Genomic DNA, 25113 nt, shown 5'->3' with positions numbered 1-25113 from the left:
ACAGGTTGTTTTTTTTTTTAATTCAAAGACTATATAACATAGCTTTAAAAAGAATTATGAACAGATCCCATGATACATTTCAAAATTTGCACACTTACTTGAAGAAACCAAGATAACAAAAATAAATCTGATAAGGCATAATCTTTAACATGTGGGGAATTGAATTATTACAAATACAAATAAACAATTTCAACAAAAATCATCTTAAAATCCTAAAATAGCCTACAATATGGACTACTCTCATACAACTCTAGACCAAAAATGGTTAAACAAAGCAATGACTTCGGCCCACAACACCAGTTTCCACCCATTTTGGAAAATATAATTAAGCAAATTTCAGATGCCAGTCAAAACCAACCTATGTCATTCTAAGTGCTTCTGCCACCAAATATTATGGCAACTGTCATCTTTTTCCTCAGGTGTCTGCTCAGAATTTGTCAGGGCCACTTTCAAAATGTTTCAAAATGATTCTTCATTGTACAGAAAAAGCTCTAATGGAGTTTAAATACAGTGTCTTTTAAGAATATGTCAACCTTTTTCTTCATTGTCAGTTTTAAAACAGAGAATAAGTTTGGGCACAGTTTGGATTTTTGACAGAGATCGTCTGAAACAAAACTCTGATATTGGTCTTATCAACATGAATACAAACACGGTATATAACACTAACTACATAAAAGCTTAAGTATTAACCCGTCGAGCCAGCACTATGTATTACTCTTCCATGCAGAGAAGGTTGTGTCAGGTTAGGGAGCAGTAAAACATTTGAGAGAATTGATGTGTGGAGCCCACCACCAGACCACTGAACCTTCACTGACTTACTTTTAGTCTCCTACATGTCTACTGGCAACAACCAACCTTAGATGACCTTAGTGTTTCTTAACAGTGGCTTTCTCTTTGCCTCTCGACATGAGGCTGCAACTGTTGAAGAGCAGTTGTTGTCTGAACAATGTCTCGGTCGTGGAGCCATGAGGGTCATCACAACTGACCTTTAAGCCTCACGGGATATTGAGTACACTGAAAACACTCTTGCAGCCTTCTCGATTTATGCTTTTCAGGGTCTTAATTGTAGATACGTGAATTCATATTGGAGGAGAGGATGAAAAATGTGAGGGAGGTTCACAGGGGGATGTGCTTACGTACAGTATGCACTGTAATCTGAGGCATATTTAACCATCTCCTGTTTTTTGAATAACTTATATAGTGCCAGCACTGCCCAGAAAATGGTCAGAATCAATGACACTGTTGCTGGACGAACAAAATCTTGAGGCATTTTTGTGATAAACCAAGAGCAAGCAATGGAGTGATCACATAATTATATGAAAATGGAAAACATGGGCAAGATGAAAAAAAAAAAACTTATTCTGACCAACAAAAAAAACACAATTCTGCTTTTTGATTTAATTGAATATGTTGCACAGTACAGGGGTAGCAAGACAACAATTTGACACGGCCAGTGTTGCTGGTGAAAAGACAAGTTGCTTAATAAATTGGAACTTCTAGAACATTTTTGGGGGCTGGGAGAAAATATTTGGGGGTAAATGGCCACTTAAACATATATATTCCAAAAGAGATAAGCTAACACATAGATTTCAGCTCTACATACCCATTACTCCACCCAGTTTTCACAAAATCAACCAACAACGGAAAAAACACATCTGGTTTGTAATGTCACAGCTCCTGGAATGCCTTTGGTGATTCTTCAATTATTCAAATTTACTAATACTATTAGAATCCAGAGGTAAAGCTGTCATGTCATATATAAATTTCCTAAAACTAATAACAAAACAAAATCAAATTAAGTGGCACAAACTTGCACCAGAGAATCTGTAGTTTCCGACGTGGTCATAGATTTTCCCTTGTCTGTGCTGGAGTTAAAATCTTTGCAGCACTCTGCAGTTGATACAGACGCTCACATTCTTCTTCACCAAGAAATCACACGTTGACGCCCGCTCCAGTATGATTGGGTCTTTGTTCAGTAATGGCTCTTTGGGGGGCAGGCCCTGGCACACAACGTATTTCTCCAGGCCCAAAAGCAGATTGACCACCTCAGTTACCGAGGTTAAGCGTTGTGGGTAGCTGTCGTACAGCGGGTGGGTGGGGAGCAGCGGCTGCTTTTGGACGGTGACCTGATAGCAGAAGCCTGGGTCGATCAGCACCATGGTGTCGGTCATGTTGGACTGCTTCAAACACTGGATGAGCTGCAGCTGTGGGCCCTCCACCATTATGGCATACCATAGGATTGGCAACACCGAGGAGCGCAAAGCGTATAGCAATTTCATTAGCTGGTTTTCTACATCCGCACCGCTCCCTGCTGGGTTATCAGCCAAACTGAAGATCTGTGTGATCTGCAGAGATGGAACGAGAACAAATACATGAAATGTTTTTTACGTTCTCTGTCATTGTCCACACAACTAATGAGAAAAGTCTCAGCAGGACTCTTACCATGGGCAACTCTTCCTCTTCCTCCTCTTCGTCTTCCTCAACAGGCTTTTGACCGTCTTTGCTCGAGTGCAATCTCTCTGCGTCCCATCTGCTTAGCTGCTCCTGCATCGACGTGGGTGAAATGATTACCTTTTATCTACAACTCCTGTCATTCAAAACTCAATCTGTATTTCAAGTGTGTTCAAAATATCACATTACAATGGAACCTAAGATGAACTCAAATTGTGCCAGAGCTGCTTCAAAATGTGAGAAATCCAGCCTTGAGCTTCAGAGCATGAGATCTAATGTTGGAATAATTTTAAAACCCTCTAATAGCAACCCAGCCTTTCACACTGGGATGTACCCACTCTTCCACTGTGTGAATACAAATGAGCTGTGCACCCTAGTGTGCTGAGGTTTGTCTTGCATGGAAAAAAAAGTATTGTTTATGAGGAAAATGTTAACTACACTGAACAAAAATATAAAGGCAACACTTTCATTTTTGTTTAAAAGTAAAGATATAAAATGTTTTTCTTAGCACACTAAAATTAGTTTTTCTCTAACATTTTCTTCACAAATGTGCTTAAATATGTGATAGCAAGCAATCCTTTTTTTTGACAGGTGTCAAGCAGATTTTAAGATTAAGATGCTGATTGTACAGCGTGATCACTGCACGGATAAAAAGCTAGTGTCTGCTGTGACTACCCTTCGCCTCACACAGTGAAACACGAGTTGATCAGGTTATTTAATGTTTTTGTGCCACTCTTCTTCAATGGCTCTGTGAAGTCGCTGGATTATAGGACAAACTGGAACACACAGATCAATAGTTGACATGCTGAGTTGGGCACTAAGGCAACACAAGAGTGACACTGAAGAGCAACACTTGCAATCCCCTGTTCATAAACTGCACCTTTCAAAGACCAAACCAGGGTCAGAACAGAAGGAAAAAATTAAGAGAAGATTGAGATGGAATTCACTGGCCGCTGGGAAGAAAGTAAATTGGGGTCTCACCAAGCTGAAGTGGGTTTAGGATTAGATTTTGCTCAATTTAAAACCACCAAACAAAGTGTCTTTACATTTCTGCCTCATCAGCATTCAAGACATTGTATTTGATGCATAATTTCTGCAGAAGAACAAAGAAGCTGTTCTACTGTCCTAATTCCACAGCATTCACCTGCACACAATACTAAACAACTTCAACACTGCAGGTTTGTGTTTGAGGAATCAGTAAAGCATGTGGCAAGAACCATTTAAGATGTTATTCCTGTGGTAAATGAGAAGAAAAAAAACCCAACATCAAGTGTGTAAGGTGTTGGGCCATCACATGCTGCCAGAACAGCTTCATGCTCTCTGGCTTTGATTCTCCAAGTCTCTGAAGTCCGTTCAAAATATATTCCCTCATATGTTGTTGTTAATGATGGTGGCGGAGAGCGCTGTCTAACATGTCAGTGCAAAGTCACAAAGATGTTCAACTGGGGTGAGATCTGGCGACCATGAAGGCCATAGCATATGATCCACACAGAAATGTCTCATAATTGGATTACCATGATGTCTAAGGGTTAGGCCAGTGGTCTCAAACTAAACCCTCAGCATTCACTTTCAGACCTGTAGACGAGTGTCGTTGGTTTATATTGTCCTGCTACACAGTAACGGTCTTAAGGACTGTCGTTGCCAACACAGTCTGATCACATCCTGCACTGACATTCCCAGTCACCTGAAGAGCTGCTCTTCTGCACCAACATCACGGTCATCTAATGAGCTGTCGACCACAATTTCTGACTGTTGGTGGACGTCTCAGTCATAGATCTAAATACAGATGTAACTGGAGTCACTGTTCACTGTTGAAGCAGCAGCCACCTGAAGCCACTGCCGTCTACGATCCAACCATGAACAGTAAAGATACTTAGATATTTTCATTGATACTAAATCAGAATCAACTGAGTCTGCTCAGCATTTTATACCAATGTAAATTGCTTGATTGTACCATAAAGAAAAAGGACACGTCTTCCGCTCTCAGTGGTACTGAAGCGTACAGTGGCAATGATGGTGCTATCGCAGTTAATCTGCCAATACTTCCTTCTCGGTTTGAGACACTGGGAGATACTAATGTTTCTTCAAAATGAGGATGGTATCACTATTAGTATGTCAACACTACGCAGGTATCTCAAGTCCTTAGGATTGTTCAGGCGGAAAGCGCTTTTCATCCCTCTCCTCCTACACCACCTCCCCTCCTCTCCATCTTCCTCCAACTTCCTCCTCTAATTTTACAAATCATATTATATTTTGAAAATCTGTCAAAATAATTGCAATTATAAATATTTATTTAAACTGTGCAGCCCTATATACCAAATAAGTAGAATCATGACTTTTCCATGCTTTTTTTTCTCAACATTGTCATTTCTGAATGAATGACATCAAACGTTTAGCTTGCCCACGCTCCTTAACTTAACAAAACTTGCAGTGATTTGATAAAACACATATTTACTCTCTTGCACACACACACACACACACACACACACACACACACACACACACACACACACACACACACACACACACACACACACACACACACACACACACACACACACACACACACACACACACACACACACACACACACACACACACACACACACACACACACACACACGGTTGCAAAACTGTGTGGCTTCCCTGTCCACCGTGTGTGACTGTGCAGGTGACGTCACAACAACAACAACAACAACAACAACAACAACAACATACAACCCGCACACACGTGAAAATTGGCTACAACACAGACTTTAGTCCACAGACTTTGTCAGCTCATAATTCTAAATTGTCCTAAGAACTTGTTAGTGGCTAATAACGTTAATAATGCTAATATCTGGGTTATTGCCATTCGTGGATGACTTGCAGTTAGTGGTCCTGAGTGAAGCAGTGGCTAATAATGTGGCACCTTTTTCAGGATCTTGTAATTACGAGATAAGGTGTCTACATTTTTTTTTATCCCGTGAATGCAATGCGCTTCCGTAGCATTTGTTATGTTTCTCCACTCATTCATTTATCACCCATTTGTAAATCATACAGTCAGACAGTGCAAAACAAGATTACTTTCTTTTAAAAACTAAATCAAATAAGGATCAACTATAATCTGCCCTGGTTCATATTATTGGTTTATACTGGTGAGTGTCTGACTGCTCCAGTTTTAGAAATGTGTCTTGGAGCATCAGATATTTTTGTGAGCTCAAGTGAAAGGCAAAACAGGTGACCACAAGAACAAACTGAAGGACGGCCAAGAGAAGGGGGGTGAGAAGTAGAAAGAGCAAACAGCTTGGCAGCGATATGCATCCATTACAAGGATATCAAATTAACTTTTGTGGGTGGCCTGATGCCAAGTGGTTAGGACACATGCCATATGACTGCAACATCCCAATGGGCCATTGTCATACGCCATATCCCTCTCTTTCTCATTTCATGGTTCCAGTCTGTATCTGCACTGTCGAACTGTGAAATAAAGGCAAAAATGCCCTAAACACTTGACTCGTGTCATGTCACTATAACTTACGGCAAAACAACAGAAATCTACACAAGGACACCGATCTTAAAAAGATTCATCAACCCCGGATGGAACAATTAGAGATACAGATGGCATCACCAAACACAGATTTTTTTTTAAAAAACAGGGTTTGGATCCAGGCCTGGAATCACTGAGCAGAGCCAGAGCCACAGGCCAAAGAACAGCATGACAACAGATATATAAGGAAATGGACGACACGCCAAAAGCATTTGTGAGGGGAAGTGTAAACAGACAGCCATGATGCCTCATGATCAGTTAGATCTAATGCAATTAAGCATTGAGCAGCAAGAATTTGCCCACGATCTGCCAGAAAGTGCAAATATCTACATCAGCGCTGTGGGACATGACAAGGCCTAATACTATAACCACATGTATAGACCATTATTGTTCCGATGTTGAAAGAATTAAGTTTATACAATTAGTGAATTATTTGCTGTTACCATGAGCTGTTTTAGTCAAAAAATCAGTGATGAAAATAAAGTGTAAGGGGGTTTCATCTGTAAGAGAGTGCTCACAGGAAGATTGTCAGTAAAATGTGTTATTTGCTTACATTTATTAACATCCTTTTTTTTAATTTTTTTTATTCTGTATCTTTATGTACCATCTCACTACCAAGAAATTAAATAGATATTGCGTTGATAAGCTTTGTGTATTTATTTGGTCAGTGGTTTAAATCATTTTAGTTAATTGGGACAAATACAATTTTGAAAAGCCTCTGTTGATTGGTTATAATCTGTTTTTGGATTATCTCAACCACAATGGGAAGAGACTTTCCTCCAAGAGACACAACATGGTCCCTTAGAGGTGAACTCCAGCATATCCATACCACGGCGACACAACACACACACACAAACACTCAAACAGATTTGGGTAGAGAGCCTGTGTAGGAACCCCTCCTCTCTGCACATGTAGAAAAAAATATGTATTTTGACTAAAACAAGAGAGGAAATAATAGTAAACCTACCAGTTGAGAGTTATTGTGGTTGCTGATGTGAGGGACTTTGTCAGACAGTCCATTCCTCTGTCCGATATTTGAATAATTCAACTGCTGACAGACAAAATGAAGTTGACATTCTGTTTAGTTTGGAGATTAGCTTCCGCCGCCAAAAAATGTGCAGATAAGAATCTATCTTCAAACCTGCATAGATGATTGGTTGTTTCTAACATTGATTTCATTGTGTTTGCTACTGCTGGCTGGCTCTGAGTTCCAGCTCATCTAAAACAGCAAAAGATGAGTACATTAACCTTTTACCGAGTGCTTTTTGCCTGCTGGAGAATGCAACTCACACAAAAACATTCCCTACAAGCAAAAAGATTTCAGCAGCAAAGGTTTTGTACACTCACTAAATTGCTGTCATCATCTTCATTATCGGTGAAGTCCAAGCTCACTTGTGGTGTTTTATTTTTCCTCAAACCTGACTTGCGACTGTATGTGTAGTGAGGTCTGGGCCTGCCCGGCATTGCTGGGCCATCTGGCCCATTATCTCCTTGTCCCATCTGAGAGGGCAGCAAGTGTCTCTGTTAAACATAACCACAGAGACATTTCAATCTAACATTACTGCATCATTATTCTTGACAAACAACATATAATTCATTGGAAACTGGTGTGGTCTCACCATCGCCTGTCTCTGACACTGCCGCAGACGACACTTCTGCCTCTTTTTGTTGCTGCCTCCGAACTTGGGTTTGTCTATACAGAAATCACACGTGCCACAGTCTTTCCTGCAGAGACAGGCTTTACATTCTCCGCAGGAGCGTCGCTTTCGCTTCTTATGCCACTGTGAACAAGGATCATTAGAGCAGAGAAAGAAAGGCGATAAATGAGCTTGATATGATATTGTCAAAACAATGTTATGTTTATAATAGGTGATGTGAAAGAAGGTCTTCAGACAAACTAAAAAACACACACATTGTCTCGACTCACATCGTCATCATCATCAGTTGACATGTCATCATCATCCTCTAGGTCCACGTTGAAAGAGAAGTTCTCTGTGTCGCTGCTTTTGAGACTCGGATGCTGCGCCAAAAAGAAACATCATCCATAAGACTGAGTGGAAAAGCTCAAGCAATAAAACTGGGTACTTTGAATACTGACTGAATTTGACCTCACATAACAAACAGTTACCTGTGACTCTGCAATTTCACTCTGTAAAATAAAATAGTTGTTAGGAATGTAAATGACAGATGATTACATTTTATCACAATCCATCTAAGACAGTATATTTAGACTCTTTCTGTATTTAAATGTGGACAATTTGGAATAATTGAAGCAAGTCTGACCCTGACTGGCAACATGTCATAACGACTTAATTTATGCCTCTATAAATAGACTTACATTATAATAAAATAACATAATAAACTATATACAAGTATAATGTCAAATGAACTGTAACCTGGAAATCTGGATTTAAATTTGACACAGAAAAAAAGGTTGTTGTGTTAAACTTTGTTGGATGTCGAACATGGAGGTTACCATGACCCTTCCAGCAAGCACAGCCAACAAACACAACTTAACAAATTACACAAACCTCTCTTACCTGAAAACTCATGCATGAGTCATCATAGGTTTCAGGGACGTCATTATAAGCCCTGTGTGACAGGAAGCCTCCACCTCCAGGGCCCTGATGGGTCGCACAGAAACAGAAGGCATGAGTGTAGAAGTAACCAATAAACAACGTCAGTAAACAGTACCTATTGTTAATGATGTTACGTCTGACACTGAGGCCCCAGGTTCCCCAGGTTCCAAAGACAAACGAGGCCCCGTTTCACTGAAGTTGTTGAAAAAGCTGCGGTAAAGACGTGATAAATCTGAGGATCGTCGCTGCACTTGCAGAGAAAATGGAGCCACCAAAAAGGCTAAAGACATCATCAGTTTGGGAGCACTTTGACATGATATCTCCCAACTAAGAGGGTTAAACATAATGTATCTCCTGAAATCAATCACATGGATGGTTCGAGAGGTGTGTGTGTATAAACCCCCCCAGAAAAAACAAAAAACAAACAAACAAACAAACAAACAAATAAACAACACTACCGATGGCATCTGTTAGGGAGGAATTTGTGGTGATGCCGGAGACAGCAAAGGGGAGATGTGTTAACATCCAATTGGCTATAGTGCATAAACATGAAGATTCACACCAGCTAGGAAATGGGAGAGAACAATACCTTTTCTGGGCAAATTGAATCGTAGGCGACTGGACTTGTATTTGTCTGGGAAGAGGTTTCGCCTCTTATCCAAGGGGCTTCATCAGTTTGTATGCAACTAGTCTCACTAGTCCGCACTAGCTAGACAAAGACAGTGGAGTAAGACCCAGGTATTTAACCTCTGTGGGAGTGGTCACCAGAGTACCTGTGGGTGTGTTTACATAGGTACTGGTTTCAATTGACCATTGTTGAGACATGTGACAGTCGTTACAGTCCTGTGCCACTTGGGACTGTCACATGGGACCTCAACAATGGTCAATTGAAACCAGTACCTTTGTAAACACACCCACAGGTACTCTGGTGACCACTCCCACAGAGGTTAAATACCTGGGTCTTACTCCACTGTCTTTGTCTAGCTAGTGCGGACTAGTGAGACTTGTTGCGTACAAACTGATGAAGCCCCTTGGATAAGAGGCGAAACCTCTTCCCAGACAAATACAAGTCCAGTCGCCTACGATTCAATTTTCCCAGAAAAAGAACGATGACCTGGATGAATGAGAATATCCATAGACGAGAGAAACAATAGTTTCTCTCCCCCCACGCAAAGTGTTACACAGTGACGGTCAGCGTTATCATCTAACTCTACAGCTGTGTCTGCAGCCTGCCAGAGAGTGAGATTGAAGACGCCAAAGAGGGACCATGACCTTGGCATGTTCCTCAGAGAGAAAGTGGGGCAGATAACTGACCCCAGCAGTAATCTAACAGAAAGTCCTCTAATTCATAGCTCTCCACTATAACACAGAGGGACTGACACAAACTATCTAGAGAAGTGAAATTATTCTCTAACAGCGTAGAGAACAGAATTTTTTTAAATGAGTCAAAATACAGTGTTCCAATTTATTACGCACATCATCATGTATCATGTAGCCCACATGTAACATCACAGGACTGCTGTACATCAAATGACCAGCAGAGATCAGTACTCCCAAATGAGCTGTTAAACAGGGCTTCATGTGATCAGCCTTTTCGTGAAGCAATTAGCCCGAAAGATTGGACACATTCACGGGGCCTCATCGCACCATCACTACCTATTGTGTACCTGGCAGCTTACCTTGCGAATAGGACAGACACATCTGCGTTTGCGGCATATACGTCTCCGGGACTCGGGGCTCTGCAGTCCGTGCTTGCAGTTGGCACACTGTCCACAGTTTATTGTGTTGTGGCATCCCACACACTGCCCACAGGGTATCCACTGCAGTTAAACATGAACATTAATAAAAAGGCAGATTTCAAGTGGACCAAGTTTAAGCTGGTTAAAGTGGATCAAATGTAGCTGTTCACATGAACATCAAGACGACAGACAATGCTTTACCTTTCTGAAACGAATCATCGGATGCTCCCTGGACTTTGAAGATGCTGGAAAAATAGACAGTGTTGGATCAGTAAAACTGGAAGATGGTGTGTATTTCTCATACTCGTTTTTCATTACAATCATAGTACAGTAAAATGTTTGAACCTACCCCAACAAGTGGGACAACAAGGCCTCTTTCTTTGTTTGTCGTACCACGTGCCTATGAAGGAAATGCCACATCTGGCACAGATCCTGCAAAGAAATATGTAAATCCTTATGATTAAATGGGAAAACGCAAGTGTTCAATTAGTTTATCAGTAGTTGTATTCCATCTATCCATCCATCCATCCATTCATATCTATGGGAAGTTTTCTAACCCTGGACCTGGGGATCAAACCCACAATCTTCTTGCTGTAAGATGACAGTGCCAACCACTAGCCACCAAATAAGAGGTGAAGGAATGAACTCACAGAGCACTGTCTTCTGACCCAATTTCTCCATTAATGGAAGGGAGCGGGATCGGTTTGGATGACGAGGGAAAGGGAAGTCTAATTTTATCTTCGTATGGAGGATCATCATCCCGAGAGTATTGGTTTGGTGTTCCCGCTGAACCGTACGAGGAGAAGTACGGAGAAGAGTGGACGTGTTTGTGCCCCAGGCTGGGGGTGAGTCTGTGGTGAGAGTCTGGAGTGTCGGCGCCCTCTCCTCGCTCTATAAAGCTGGACTCTGAGGAAGAACGCTCCCGGATCTTTCTCTGATGAGAGAACAGAGACATATGAGAAAGTGAGGAAAACTGACTGCAATACATACATACATACACGTCTTAAAAGTTTTACGGTAAGTGATAAAAGAGGCCAATACCCTTATTCTGTTTCGAATTCTGATGTGTGGTGTTTCGCCATCGTAGAACTTTCCTGACTTGTATTCAAAGTTTGTCAGGTCAAGATGTCCTTCAAGCACTGACGTCAGCTCCACTCTGCTTCTCACTCGATCCCCTCGTGGACTGTGAAGGAGGAAAGAGTTAACAACTACATTGTTCATTTGGGCTGCAACCGACTGGGATGTCATGAGAACTGATACTTTGGATACTTGGTTTTCTACAGTACTGTAGGTACTCTGGATATTGTAAATACTGGCAGGACTGTTGATGGCAGCATAAAAACCCTACAACCGTCCTAGTCTGATATCAAATTTGAAGAGAAGAAAAAGAAGTCAGGCAGTAAACTATCAACAATACTAAAAGAATGCAGCAGGTACAGTTGCAGCAACAGGTTATGCTGTGCTTTTGAGGAACAAAACACTTGGCTATGGAGAAATGGCAATAAGCAAACCGTGCTGCAGGGCATTACAGTTGAGAAAGGAAATTACCTAAACTTCTCTGAGCAGCTCAGAGACAGACACATTAATAAGATGTCGTCAACAAGTTCCCTTACAGAGGCAAATCTTAACATGCCTGGCAACAGTAAAACACAACAGTGACTCCCACCTAAATTCCCCAAATTAAAGAGAGAGTGAGCAGAAGATTTTACCATTTAGAAAGTTAAACCAGCAAACATTCATCCCTAACATGTATGGTCAATTGATAATTATGAACAGTTAATCAAATTGTTTTTGCCATGTTGTCTAGCCATGAGACACAACATCATAAATACAGGGATGCAAACGGGTCAGGACCAAAAAAGAGAGGAATTTCCCGGGGGGGGGGGGGTGCTCACCATTAACAAATAAGTACATTACAATATTACGGAAAAGTCAATTTCCAGTAGTTCAACCCCAACCAAGTATTGAGTGCATATAGATGGACATAGTTTTCAGAAGGCCAACATTTCTATATTAAAAATGCTTAAAAAAAAAAAAATTCCTTTGCAATATTTCCATTTTGGAGATACTGATTTTTAGGTCTTCACTGAATGTTAGTCATAATTATTACTATTAAAATAAACTGAATAAATAAAGACATGGGATGTTTCATTCAGTGTGTAATGGACATATAGGCCTATATAATGTGTTAGTTTCACTTTTTGAATTGAACACATTCTACATCGCGGAGGCGACGTCTCTCCTTCACCTCTGAAACGGGGCAGAGCTCCGTGGGAGACACCTGCCTGACACAGCAACGTAGGGAACCGTGCATGTCCGCGGCGCACAGCTCCACATGCACGGGGGGAAAAAACGGCCACAACAACAGCTCTGACATAAAATCTACCTACAGTACCACATGTATAATGTTGACTTGATGTTCAGTGTTAATAGCTGAAGGCATAGTTGAAGGTGAGGTTGCACTGGACTGCATTACACTGAAAGGGTTAAAGCTAAACCTATCATTTAAATGAAACCTAACGAAAAAGACAGAATATTATTGCTGTCATAAAGCTAACTTCCAACAGTTTTTTGGATTGCAATAAACTTTCCATTTGTAATTGATGGGCAACAAATTGAATCAAAAGCAACTGGATTTGTATTTGTCTAAGATGTTTCGCCTCTTACCCATGGAGCTTCATCAGTTCGCAAGGCATCGGTCTGACTAGTCCTCACTAGTCTGATAAACAGTGGAGTAAGACCCAGGCATTTAACCTCTGTGGGAGCCTGTGAATATTCTCATTTGTCCAGGTCATCGTTATCGTGGGAGTGTCCACAAAAGTACTTGTGTTTAGGTGTGAGTTTCACCATTGTTAGTCATGTAAGGCCTCGGAATCGACAGTCGTTAGGAGGAGTCATGTGAGGATGAGTTGTTTACTGAAAGAGCAGCATCGTAATTGGGAGATCAGTGGTGTTGAAGACCCCTCCCCTATTAAGGGATTTTTTTTTTTACATAGATGGCTTCATTTACTCCTCTTTCAAACCATCTGTCCTCCCTGTCCAAAGTTTTATTTTCTGCTCCCTTCAAAGTGGGATCTTTTTTTTTTTTTTTTTTTTTTACAACTAGACAGCATTTACCTCATGTAATACACGTCCTTCTGGCCAATGCTGCTCCCTGAGCGCCGAACAACTTCTTTCCGTTTCCAACCCTCTCCGAGTGTTGGCCACTCTTCCCATCCTTCATCTGGATGCGATCGTTTACGCCGGGGAACATGAAGTCTGGATTTGACAGAGGACATGGGCATTATACATGGTAGATATCTTGTGACTACATAGAAAAGAACAGACTGCATAAGGAGCTATCAAGAAAAAAGGCAATACAATACACTGTGTTGCATTGTGTCCAACATGCACCACACTGCTGTAAGCTCTATAGTGGCAAATGTAATATTATAGGTCATGTGAATGCACATGATTATAAAATCATATGCATGCTGATTTTACTACATGACCAGAGATTGGGAGAACACATTATTCAACCTACTGATATATCTTTCTGAAGGCCTTCTCGCTGCCTGCCACGCTCTCACTCCTTTCACTTTCTCCTGCCAAACTTTCCTCTTCTCCATCATTCCTTCCAACGCTATTGGCATCGTCATCATCCTCGAGGGGCTCGAACCAGTCGACAGGGGGCTCGCCGCCAGTGGCCTTTTCTTCCCCATTTTCCTCGTCCTTTATTTCTGTCGTAGCTTCCTCCTCTGGCTCTTCTATAGACTCCTCCACGGGAGTGGGGCTGGGGTTTACCTCTGCATGAGGACTGTCTGAGGGTGCCGGGGGTGCCAAGGGTGCCGAGGGCTCCTGTGTTGGTGCTGCTACCTCAGAGGTGTTTTCCTCTTTGCTGCTCTGTGTCTCTGTCTCTGTGCCTTGTCCCTCATCTCCTTCCACAGGCTCTTTGCCAGGGAACGGGCTCTCAAGTGGTTCCTCGCTCATTGATGCACCAGTTCTGGGTACAAAGGGCCAACAATAGTTTCCTTGAGACAAGTAGGATATCCTCTACAGTAGATCTTGCATCCCATTTAAAGTGGTCAAAAGTCTGCAGGTCCTTGGATATGTCCCTCCCCCGCCCTCCAGTGTGGCCTTGAACAGGGCAGACGGATGGATCACAGCTGCTCAGGCTTTCATGGCAGGGACCTAGAAACAGGAACATTGAATTGACACACCATGTTCAGTGAAGTGTAACAGTTAGCCTAGCTCGACGTTGAGTTAATGCAATGTTAGCTTTAAATTGACTGTGGTAACATGAAAACCAAATCCCCCAAAAATAAAAGTTGAATACAGAGTAACTAGAGACGGGGTGAGGCGTTAAGCCCTCTGGTTAACACAAGATCGCGCCCATTAAAACATTCCTACCTTTTGACACAGTTAGCCGGTAATGCAACAACGTTAGCCACTCTAGCTAACCTCAACTATCCTCCTGTGTACTGTCACTTCTTCTGAATATACTCGGGGTTGCACCAACGGTGACAGCGATTACTTGTCAAAAACAAACGCGTTTCGTCACACGCTACCAGAAGTGCTAAATCAGACCCACTTACGGGAGGAAATTGAAGAGTAACACAAGCACAAAGTGAAAGCGAGAGTAACGTTAGCCGCCGCTAGCTACAGCGTCCCTCCTCCCATGGTTGCAGTGCCACTATGCTGCTGCTAAAATCATTCCTCTGAGTTGAGAGCTGTGTTTTGCTTCCGCTTTACAATATTTGCCTTTAGGTGGGCCGACACACACACACACACACACACACACCTTAAGTTTCATGTTCCACAGATGCTTGTCACTCTAGTCAAAACATGCACCACTTCACTTTACGGGGGTTGAGCTAATTTGGCTAGCCAGCCACCAACGGAAACGGTGGAAGGACAAAAGAGGGCGAAAAGGTAAAGATAGAAATCCGCCTGGGCCCCATAAACCCACCTACAGTGGGGGTGGGGGAGATACCAGCTCCATCAAACAACGGCTTTTGCATCAAACATACATTTTACATGAATAACCATAAATGTTATTGCTTTTAATTTATGTAGGCTGTAATACTGTAACGAGCGGTGCATTTTTGGAGCCGCCATTATTATTTTATTTTTCAAAAAAAAAAAAAATCTCTCGGTTTCAGTACATCATGTTCACTACAAACACCCAGTTACCGATTTCTAAATTTGATTCTTTGTTACTCATTTCAAACACTGGTTTCCCATTTCATATTTACTGGAGTAATGTAGAGTAGAGGGGAATAAAATTACTTGACCAGTCAATACACGATTAAAAACGTCAGGGGGGATTTATCTCATTCCAATTTCACCCTCTTCGATAATACGAAGGCTCCTAATGATGTGAAATGTCTTACTAGCGGACACAAGAGCTCGTAAAATTGTTTAGATGCTTCAGAATGGTGTTTCAATGCTTCCTATCTAATCTATTTAAAAACAGTATATATAATACACTGGACCATCATCGTTTTTGGTAAAGGAGATAATGCCGTCCCACAATTCCATGCGGCAATAACATCCATTTAAAGCCACGCGCCAGTGCCAGCTGCTGCAAACGTCTCTGTGCAAAGTAAACCCACGTTGAAGTCATGAGCAAAAACCCTCAACAAGGAGGCAAGTGCTGTAGTGACAAACTGTTTTAACAGTCTGGATATGTGTTACAGATATCCATAAATATTTTTTCTCAGTCAAAATGATTATTTCAGATATCCAAAATAAAATTACATTCTTCCCGTAAAGTGCAAATATCCACAACAGGGCTAATGAAATCATTTTCCTACTCATGTATATGGGACTGGAGGAGTTTGACATACCAAGAATTTAATCCTGACAGTCATAATTCCACTTTAAGATATATTCTACACCCATCAATTAAAGATACCTATACTGTCCTTTTCAAATACACAGTGGCAATGGCTTGCAAACGTTTGGGCACCCCTGGTCAAAATCTCTGTTAATGAGAACAGTTAAGCAAGTGGAAGATTAAATGATCTGCTCAACTGTTGTTGTACATGCTGTCTGACTGGGATACTTCCCTGTCACATAGTTCATGTAGGTACACATGGTTTTCTTGCGGTGACAAACTTAACACCTTTGTTGTACTGGTGGTTTTCATGAACACTAAGGTTAAATCTTCCTATTTAATATCAAGATTTTGGATTTCAGGAAAAAAAAAAAGTCTGACTGATGGAGAAAACTATGGTAGTCATACTTTAATTGTAGATATCTATGACCAAGTTATAGATGTCTTCAAAACTGTTTTGATAGGAGATACACCATATTGGAGATATTTTCAACTTTTATTCTGCTGAGTCAAAATGTAATTGCATATATTTTGAAATGGGATTTTGACCAGGCAAACTGATGTTGCAGATATATTATTATGTCAGAAGTTATGGATATGGATAATGATTTCCTCTTTCAAATCTGTCAATATCTACGTATATATCTAATGTTGTCGTATTATTTTCATACAGTACGATCTTTATTGTTCAGACAGCGCTAGGGCTCAAATGTATTATCAGCAGAATATCAATATTTGTTATATAACATAATGAAGTTTAAACTGCAACATCCATGTGATTACATTAGTTTCAGATCAAGCTGAAACAGTCATTTAAATCAAGGTGTCCTGTACACAATAACACAAATGATAGAGGAAAAAAAAAAAAGTACATTGATCAACTGGACCAAGTTAAACGTGTTTATTCAGGGAGTTCATACCAAAAACAGCAGTTTGCAATCAGCAGTAGTTCCTCCACTAGTGACAAAAAAAATATATACCACTTAGTTAATTATCATACAAAGATCTTAAAATAATTATCTAGTTAGAAAACCAGTTTTCATCAAATGGTAGTTATTGTTTTATAAGTTTAAATCTGTAACAATCAAATTGTGTATTATGTACAGTGATCCACAGATGCCGACTGGGTCAACTACCTATCCTTGTTGCTACGGAGATCGGTCGTCAAGGGGTCATGCTGAATAGTCTGATGCAACATCAGAGCGAGCAGACCGGCTCTGTTGGTCATAGCAGTCCTGACATTGCGCTCCTGTTCAAAGAGCTCGTCCAACTTGTACCACTGTGGGGAATAAAAGCAAAGGTTAACGCTGGGGACTTTGTCTATTTACCGTTTCAAGTCATTTAGCACCACAGAACGAGAAATACTTCAAACCAAAGCGCCAGTTGTCAAGTTTGACTTACCACCCTGACTCGCTCCAAGTCCACCTCGGCTCTCCTAAGCTTTTCCCAGTTGTAATGTCTGTTGCATTTTCTTTTGGAGACTCTGCAGTAATCTCCCGTCAGCTCGAACACATTCTTCACAAGAGGACACCCACACACCTCATCCACTGGGATCTGGATAGACCACAAGCAGGAAAAACAACATGAATAATGGGAAACTCCACTCAAACACTACATGTTACAGCAATCTATATTTCAAGTTATGGCCCAACTGTTAAAGAAGAATTTCACTTCTCTATATAGTTTGTGTGTGGTTAAAGGTCAACCCCTCTGTGTTTAGACTTGAGAGCTAAGAACTAAATGCCCCTTTCTCAGATACACCGCAAGAGACAGTTATCTGCCCTGAATTCTTGCCCAGCAACATGCCAATGCCATGGTGCCCCCCCCCCCCCCCCTTTTGTGTCTTAAATCTCACTCTCTGGTGGTTGCAGACACAACAGTAGTTAGAGGATAACCCTCACCGTCACTGGATAACACTTTGTGAAGAAGAAAGCAATATTAGGCGCGTTTCCACTGCATGAACTTCGGGGTAATTTTACGGGGCCAGCCCCATTGGTGCGTGTCTCCACTGCAGGAACCTCCCCCACAGGGGACTTTTACAGGGCCGAACGGAGTCCCTGCCTGGGGGTAGGTACTCGGATCGGCCCTGAAGAAGTCCCGGTGGGGCTTGAGATTTACTCTGTGCTGATTGGTCAGACTCAAAGCAGGATCATGTGACGCTAAGAGAAAGCCCCGAAATAAGATGCATTTTTACAACCCAACGTTACTAAAAACGGAAAAAAGAGAGAATAACTCCGTAAAAGACGAGAGTAGCAGTAGGCCTGGTAAAAAAAAAAAAAAAAGAGTGGTAAATAGGCGATCGCGGGATTACGTGACGATCGAGACGGCTTTTTTTTTTTTTTTAAGAAAGCGTCTATACTGACAGAAAAAAACAACAAGAGCAGTAAAAAAAAAAAAAAAAAAAACGCTGCACAACGACCTCGCAATGATCGAAACTGCTGCACGTCGCCATCAGAGCCCGGTGGGTTCCTGTCTGCAGTGGAGACACGGCCACTGAGAGGGCCGAGTGAGAGGACGGTTCCTGTAGAAGTTCCTACCCCCTCCTTTTACCAGGAACTCCTGCAGTGGAAACGCGGCTACTGTTGCTCTCCCATCAGGAGGTGTGAATCTTTATCTTAATGTTTATGCACAATAGCCAATAGGATCAGGGTTTCCGCTACATGTAATTGATCGTGGCGCACCGCCACGGCAAAATAAAAGCCGCCACACCTTCAGAATGATGATTTTTTTTTAAAAAAAATTTTATGTTAAAACAATGTAAAGCAGGTTTTCCACTAGGGGTTGCACAGACTAGTCCCCTGCTCCACAATGACGTTTTGAGCTTGACGTCGACTAGTCGCTGATCATGTAACATAGGCTACAAGAGTAGCGGCTTGAAACAACAGCTGAGTGCGCTGAATGAAAAAAATACGAGCGCCGTCAAGCTGGATAGAACGATCTCGTACCAGACAGGAAGTCGGGCACAGAAAAGGCGAGAGAATCCGGTCAATTTTCAAAATAAAATAAATGATGATTAAGTTTGCTTGTCCGTCTATAAATATTTGTCAGTTGCGTCTGCACACAAGACACATCCATACATACAGCGCTAGAGACCTGTGTGTGTGGAAAACCGAGTAGCCAGACGGGTCGATGTTTGACCGGCGTGGAGAGAGAGAGCAGGAGAAACTGCCGCTTCCGCGGGCAGTGTGTCCGGGCTGCCGGCAATTAAAAAAAAAAAAAAAAAAACTCCGCTCATATCGACAGCTTTACGTCGCGCACAACAACAGCAGCAGCAACCAACCAGGAAAAACTAAAATTGTGAGTGAAACTGTGACTGAGCAGGACTGTGATGGTGACGAGGCCTGTGTGTCGTTTTCCTCCCTAATTGTTTAATGAACAGTAGCTACAGTATTTTCTTTTGCACCTGTAGCCTATATGTTACAAAAAAACAAACTGATTTACAGTTTGTTGTTTATAAAGCTGCTGTTCTGTGGACTCATTTCTGTGCGTGAGCTGTCAGTCAGTGAATACAGATTGTTGCAGAGCATTTCCCTCCTCCTGGGATTTTAGTTATGATGGGAAAAATATGAATGATGTCATCAGCGACTAGTCGACGATCCGGTCTCGCGCGCAACCCCCCCCCCCGTCGTCGATCAGACCACCCTCGCCGCCACTCTTTAAAAAAATCCTGGAGGAAACACTGAGGATGTTAACACATCTCTCCTGCAGGCGTTGTCCACTTTTCTAGTATAAGAATCTGAACTTTGCTGTGAGGCCCTCAGAAGTGAGGTGGCATCACGCACTTATTTTGTGTTGACGACTCTTCTGTTCTCCTTGATCAAGTACAAATAAACTCCTACAGCATAAGACATCCAGGACTCTGGTACTTCTTCTCCGGCATCACCTCAAAATTCCTCCCCAACACCAACTTGGCAATTTGTGGTGACACTAGACTAGAGGTTTATGAATGCAGTTCACTGACCTTTGGGTCTCTGGAATGTTCTGGACACAAGACCTGAAGCCTCTTACAGTATGTTTTGCTTTGCGGATTGTAGACATCACAGAAGAGTCTGGTTGCTCTGTGGATGAGAGATATTCATAGTAAAGAAAGTGAACTAGAGAGAAGCACTGTGCACTTAGAGAGTATTTTTCTTTTTCTTACCCTTCTATTCTTGTAGGATACATGGAGCCAAAGGAGGTCTGACTCTCATACTGTCAACACAAGAATTGGGGAAAGAAATGTTATCAGTGACCCATATGACTTTGATTGTGTTTATATCCGATGCTTAGAAGCAAAAACATTAATCAAAGAAATAATCACCTTTGCGTAACATCTCTCCATGTGTCTTAGTGCCACTTTTGGATTGATGGGATGGCTGCAAGACACACAGAAGATCTGCAGATCTGTGTCCTCACTATCACCTTCATTTACCTGCAAACAGGACAGAAAGCATTTGATGAAAAAGTGTTACTTGTGTTCTTCTCCTGCAGCTGCAAACAAAGAATGCATGAGTTTGCAGTTTTTGAGCTGGCCCTCACTTTGACGAGACCCACAGGGAATGAAAAAAGCAGTTGTGTAAATGCAGGCTGTTGCCAGCTCACCTCCTCATCCTGCTGGACCGCCTGCTGCTTGGCCTTGGCAATGATGCCCTCCAGTTCATGGAAGCGTCGCTCCATGTCAGTCAGACGCAGCCGAGCGTTCTGCTGCTCACGACGGATGCGCTCCAGCTGCTTCTTCCCGTGTTCCTCAGCGATGCAGGGACTCTGCTGCCACTGCTGGATACGTTGAGGGAGGATCTCATAGATCCGGCTGTGGATCAAAAAGCATACAGATAAATTCTTCTTTTCTTTTTATATATATATTTTGGGGGAGTTTTTTTTTTAATGTTTATTTGATAAGATAGTTAAAGAGATAGTTCAACATTTTGGCAAATTGGCCCATTGCCATAATCCCTATAGTTTTAGGAGTAGGTTCGTTACCTTTAATTGTCGGTGCAAGCTATTTTTAGAATGGCGGAGCAGAGCCGCGAGCTGCTCAGAGCTACGCTACGGACTGGCTCATGGGATTTCTTGGTTTCTCTCATCAAACTCATCAAATACACAATCCAACAACTCCAAAACGCTCTCATGGACAAGTTGTGACCTGCACATTCACCACGCTAACAAAAAGTTTTTGACCATGACACTAGAGGTATATAAACCAGGCAGCTAAAACAATTTCAGTTAAATGCATTTCAGCTGTTTGTTCTCATCTAATATCCAGCATACAGTATCTATCCTGATGGAAACCCCCTAATGCATTAAAAGTGGAGGTGAGAGTTACTTACTTAGCAGCCAGCTTCATGCCACAGTCCTCGGAGCAGTATTTGGAGTTGGGCCTTGCTGCCTCCACACAGCTCGGCCCCAGACACTGACGCTGTCCTTTGTTATCGCGCAGTTCTCCCTTTTCACTGTGTCTGCTTTTGTCTTTGTGCTTCTGCTTCTGTTTGTGGCGACGGGACTCCTTCTGGATGGATTTAAGAAAACAGACGAAATGTCAGCAGACGTTTCCTTGAAGTGCTGCCAGGTGTTAAATAAATGATAATAACACAAGTCTTACTTTCTTGTCAAACTTCTTCTCTCGTCTCTTGACATGTTTCACCTTCACTGCTTTCTTACGCAAGACAGGACTGAATGGCGGCCCATCATCGTCATCAGTAGCCCATGCCTGAGTGAGAAAAGAGCCAACAGTCACTCAACACAGTTCCTGATGAGAGCTTCTGTTGAAATTGGCAGGTTAATATGCAACACTATTATGTCAGTTGTTCTGCTACCATGCTATCATTGAGTCCTGCAGCCTTGTACTGCTGGTACAGATCCGCCTCGCTGTCGTAGTCGTCAGAGTAGCGTCTCCGTCTGTGGTAGGAATTGTCCCTCCTTTCCCGCAAAGAGCACTCTTCATCCTTCACACGCAGCATTTTCTGTACAAGAGCAAAAACAAAACAGGCGGTCCAATTTCAGACACTACATTAAGAGATCAGGAAGCAGCTTCAGTTGTGATATTTTCACTTTCTGTTTTTAAAATGTCTTTACATGCCCAAGCTAGTTCTTAACAAGGTCATATTCAATGAAGCTTCATTGTCAGATGGAAATTTTAAAAACAAGGCAAGGCAAGGCATCTTTATTTATATAGCGCATTTCATACCAAGGCAACTCAATATGCTTTACATAAAGACAAAACTTTTTTTTTTTTTTTTAAAGAACAGCATAAAACAGGATAAAAACTAAAAACTAAAAAAACACAGTTAAAAACAGGTGCAAAGGAGAATAAAAAAGTAAAAACAAGACAAGATGCATCAAATGACTTACCCTGGCTCGAACCTCACATTGCCTAAACCTGCACTTCTGTCTGATTTTGTTGGGGCCTCCAAACTTCTTCATGTCCTTGCAAAAGTCACACTGGGCACAGTCCTCAGTCCGTCTGCAGGGCTCACATTCCCCACACATTCGGACTGAACGCTTTACCTGTGGAAAATTAAAGAATAAATGAATAAATGGTGAGCCATCGAGACACTGCTTGATCTTTTTCAGTGAAGACTTTGCTTCACAGACCTGCACTTGTTTTGTTTTTTTATATGCAAGAATCATTTGCTTCTTTTCTCTTTTAGAATAATTCACTGTTCATTATTAGTTATTTCCAAAAATCTAACTGATTCATGTTAATACATTTTTCAAACATTTTTAGACAAGCAAATGTATCAATACTAATGCCAATGGTAATGCATCTTATGATTATCAGTGAGGACATTGGACTCTATTTGAAAGCCCTTTTTATTTAGTTTCTTTTACTGCTAACTCCTTTCTTTTCCTTAACTTACTTTCGATCCTCGCCTCCGTTCACTCTTATAGTCCGGGGTACTTGGGGTGCTGTACTGTTTATCAGACCTTTCAGCCTCAGATTCCTTGTCTCGGCTTTTCTTGGATCTGTACTTTATTTCCAATGTTGGGTTTTTATCTGGTAATATGGAGAATGAAGAAACAATATCATTATTATTTTGTTTGTTTCTTATAAATTTCATAGTGAGCATGACATTCAATGCTGTGTGTGATGCAACAAAAATTTCCCATCACCTCTGCATCTCATGCAGTACCATTCCCGGATTGCCTTTGCCATCTTCTCAGTGATGTGAATGCAGTGGCCATGGAACCACTCATTGCAATTATCACAACCACTGTCAGGGGAAGAAGCAAAAGCAGAAAATAAGGTATGTGCAACGTTCATCTACACACAGTTCTGGACGGACTGAAATAACAGCAGTGGTGTCACGAACAACATACATCATGAAGCAGTTGATGTCTGGTTTCCGGCAGATACAGTAAAGCGGTGCGTTCTCTCCCTCCATGCTGCTGGTCTCAGGCCCTGGCATAGGGTCTGTGTCAGACATTTCACTGTCCTGAAAGGAAGAAAATATGCATCACAAACCACGTTACAACTGATGTAGATTTTCTTCACACAAAATCGTAACTACATGATAAAAAGGGAATACCGTATGTGTATACAAGTAGTGCACCTGCTGTATTACAGTCTACTGCTGGGGATTGTTTCTGCATTAGTGAGTCACACAGCATGTTATTGTCCAGTACACCGACACAGAGCATTTTTATATCTAATGCTATAATCACACCAATCTATTCTTTACTCTTCTGCTCCTACTACTTTTGGGAAAACCATGTTTATTACTTCATAAATATAAGGGCCTCTGCCATGCCTATCGTTTGCGAATAAGCGCAAATGTTATAACTAATGTCACCTAACGTGATGCTCCGTCATAGTTACAGTGGCTGATGTTAAAAGTTAGCAGCAATGTCATTGGTTTGTAAGGTTTGGATATATAATTTAATGTATTCAAATTGGCACACTGTTGAAAAATATTAGGAGCTGATCAGTACCCACAGTAAAATACAAACCTTGAGTGATATTGCCAGCTACTCTGTTTACACACAAACCTAACGTAAACAGCCCGTGCTACAGCTGCAGCTAGCTCTGCAGTTAGTCAGTTAGCAACCACTAAATTAGCATTTAGCGGTAAGATTTGTCAGCGAGCTTACGCTGCTGTACTAAATATCCAACAAAGGTATATACAAATTGAATATATATGTGTAATATTCAACATTAATGGGGCAGATAAAGGCTACAGCTGAAGTTGAATCACAACACACTCCTCCTCTCTGATGTGAAGTCAGGGCCGTGAAACATTATTAGTCAGCTAAGTCAAACAAGCTAACTTTCCTCAAGTATTGGATTTCACGGAAATAAATACAAGCATTTTCTAAATACTTACCATTTTATGAGATCGTATGGTCTTTGGTCACTCAACAAATAAAGAAAAAGGGGGGAAAAAAGGCAACAAATACGACAAAAACACTGAAACGTTTAGCTCGGCTGCGGGCTTTCTGCTGTGGTTTCTCCCGAACACGGATATGACATCGGCCACAATCGGGTGAACTCGTTAACGCTCGTAAAAAGGCCGTCGGTGATTGGTCGGTGTTCTTCCTCGCTGGTGGAACTGTAACAGATGTTGCTGTGGCGCCACCTGCCGGACTTGTGACAAACAGCAGACAGGCGGTTATCAAAAACCTCCTCAGTCCTTGTTGTGTGATTATAATGTATCACAATATACAATGTTATGTGTTATGTAAAGCTAATTTTAATTCACTCAAGTACTGTTTGCTTGATTAATGTGAACCTAAGTGATATAATATATAGTCTAAAACCTTGAGTAAGCTTATTTATCTTATGTAAAACCTTGACCCCAAAAGTAACTAATAATGACAGGTAATATTATTTTTGCACTAGAATATTTTTTAATTTATTCTATTTCATTTAATTTTGTCTTATTTAATTATATTTTTATTTTATCTCTATCAGCTGTCTGACTACCATCAAACAGTGGTTAAAGCAGAAGTAAGTGATATATTTGTGTTAATATAAGTCATAAATAGTTATATCTTCCGACAGCAATCACTTACATAGAGTGT

The 25113-nt window shown here is 41.4% G+C and overlaps 2 protein-coding genes across 7 annotated transcripts; both read right to left on the bottom strand.

Annotated features, from left to right (window-relative positions):
• Window positions 1-1849: 1849 nt before the first annotated feature.
• mbd1b (methyl-CpG binding domain protein 1b) lies at window positions 1850-14468 on the bottom strand. Of its 6 annotated transcripts, none has more exons than XM_085776337.1 (16): window positions 13822-14468; window positions 13416-13556; window positions 11340-11481; window positions 10949-11232; window positions 10648-10730; window positions 10500-10543; window positions 10239-10379; window positions 8521-8604; window positions 8109-8129; window positions 7893-8000; window positions 7600-7761; window positions 7328-7501; window positions 7122-7199; window positions 6948-7031; window positions 2443-2544; window positions 1850-2345 (listed from the first exon to the last, which is right to left on the bottom strand). In XM_085776337.1, the coding sequence occupies exons 1-16, from the start codon at window positions 14265-14267 to the stop codon at window positions 1872-1874; spliced, it is 2568 nt and encodes an 855-aa protein (XP_085632463.1). In that variant the 5' UTR covers window positions 14268-14468; the 3' UTR covers window positions 1850-1871. The 6 variants fall into 6 exon arrangements, with proteins under 6 accessions (XP_085632463.1, XP_085632464.1, XP_085632469.1 ...); XM_085776338.1 differs by having other exon boundaries at window positions 6948-7028; XM_085776343.1 differs by having other exon boundaries at window positions 7328-7480.
• Window positions 14469-17003: 2535 nt separating this feature from the next.
• Window positions 17004-24560, bottom strand: cxxc1b (CXXC finger protein 1b). Its single transcript, XM_085776336.1, has 14 exons — window positions 24417-24560; window positions 23413-23528; window positions 23206-23306; window positions 22953-23089; window positions 22444-22599; window positions 21909-22055; window positions 21695-21802; window positions 21423-21601; window positions 20698-20905; window positions 20417-20527; window positions 20258-20307; window positions 20078-20174; window positions 17518-17670; window positions 17004-17395 (listed from the first exon to the last, which is right to left on the bottom strand). The coding sequence occupies exons 1-14, from the start codon at window positions 24417-24419 to the stop codon at window positions 17249-17251; spliced, it is 1713 nt and encodes a 570-aa protein (XP_085632462.1). The 5' UTR covers window positions 24420-24560; the 3' UTR covers window positions 17004-17248.
• Between the last annotated feature and the right edge of the window lie 553 nt (window positions 24561-25113).

This window comes from Trachurus japonicus, chromosome 5, assembly GCF_045865225.1.
Source record: "Trachurus japonicus isolate A0001 chromosome 5, Traja_1.0".
Lineage (NCBI taxonomy): Eukaryota > Metazoa > Chordata > Actinopteri > Carangiformes > Carangidae > Trachurus > Trachurus japonicus.
This window is presented reverse-complemented; position numbering and strand designations above follow the sequence as displayed.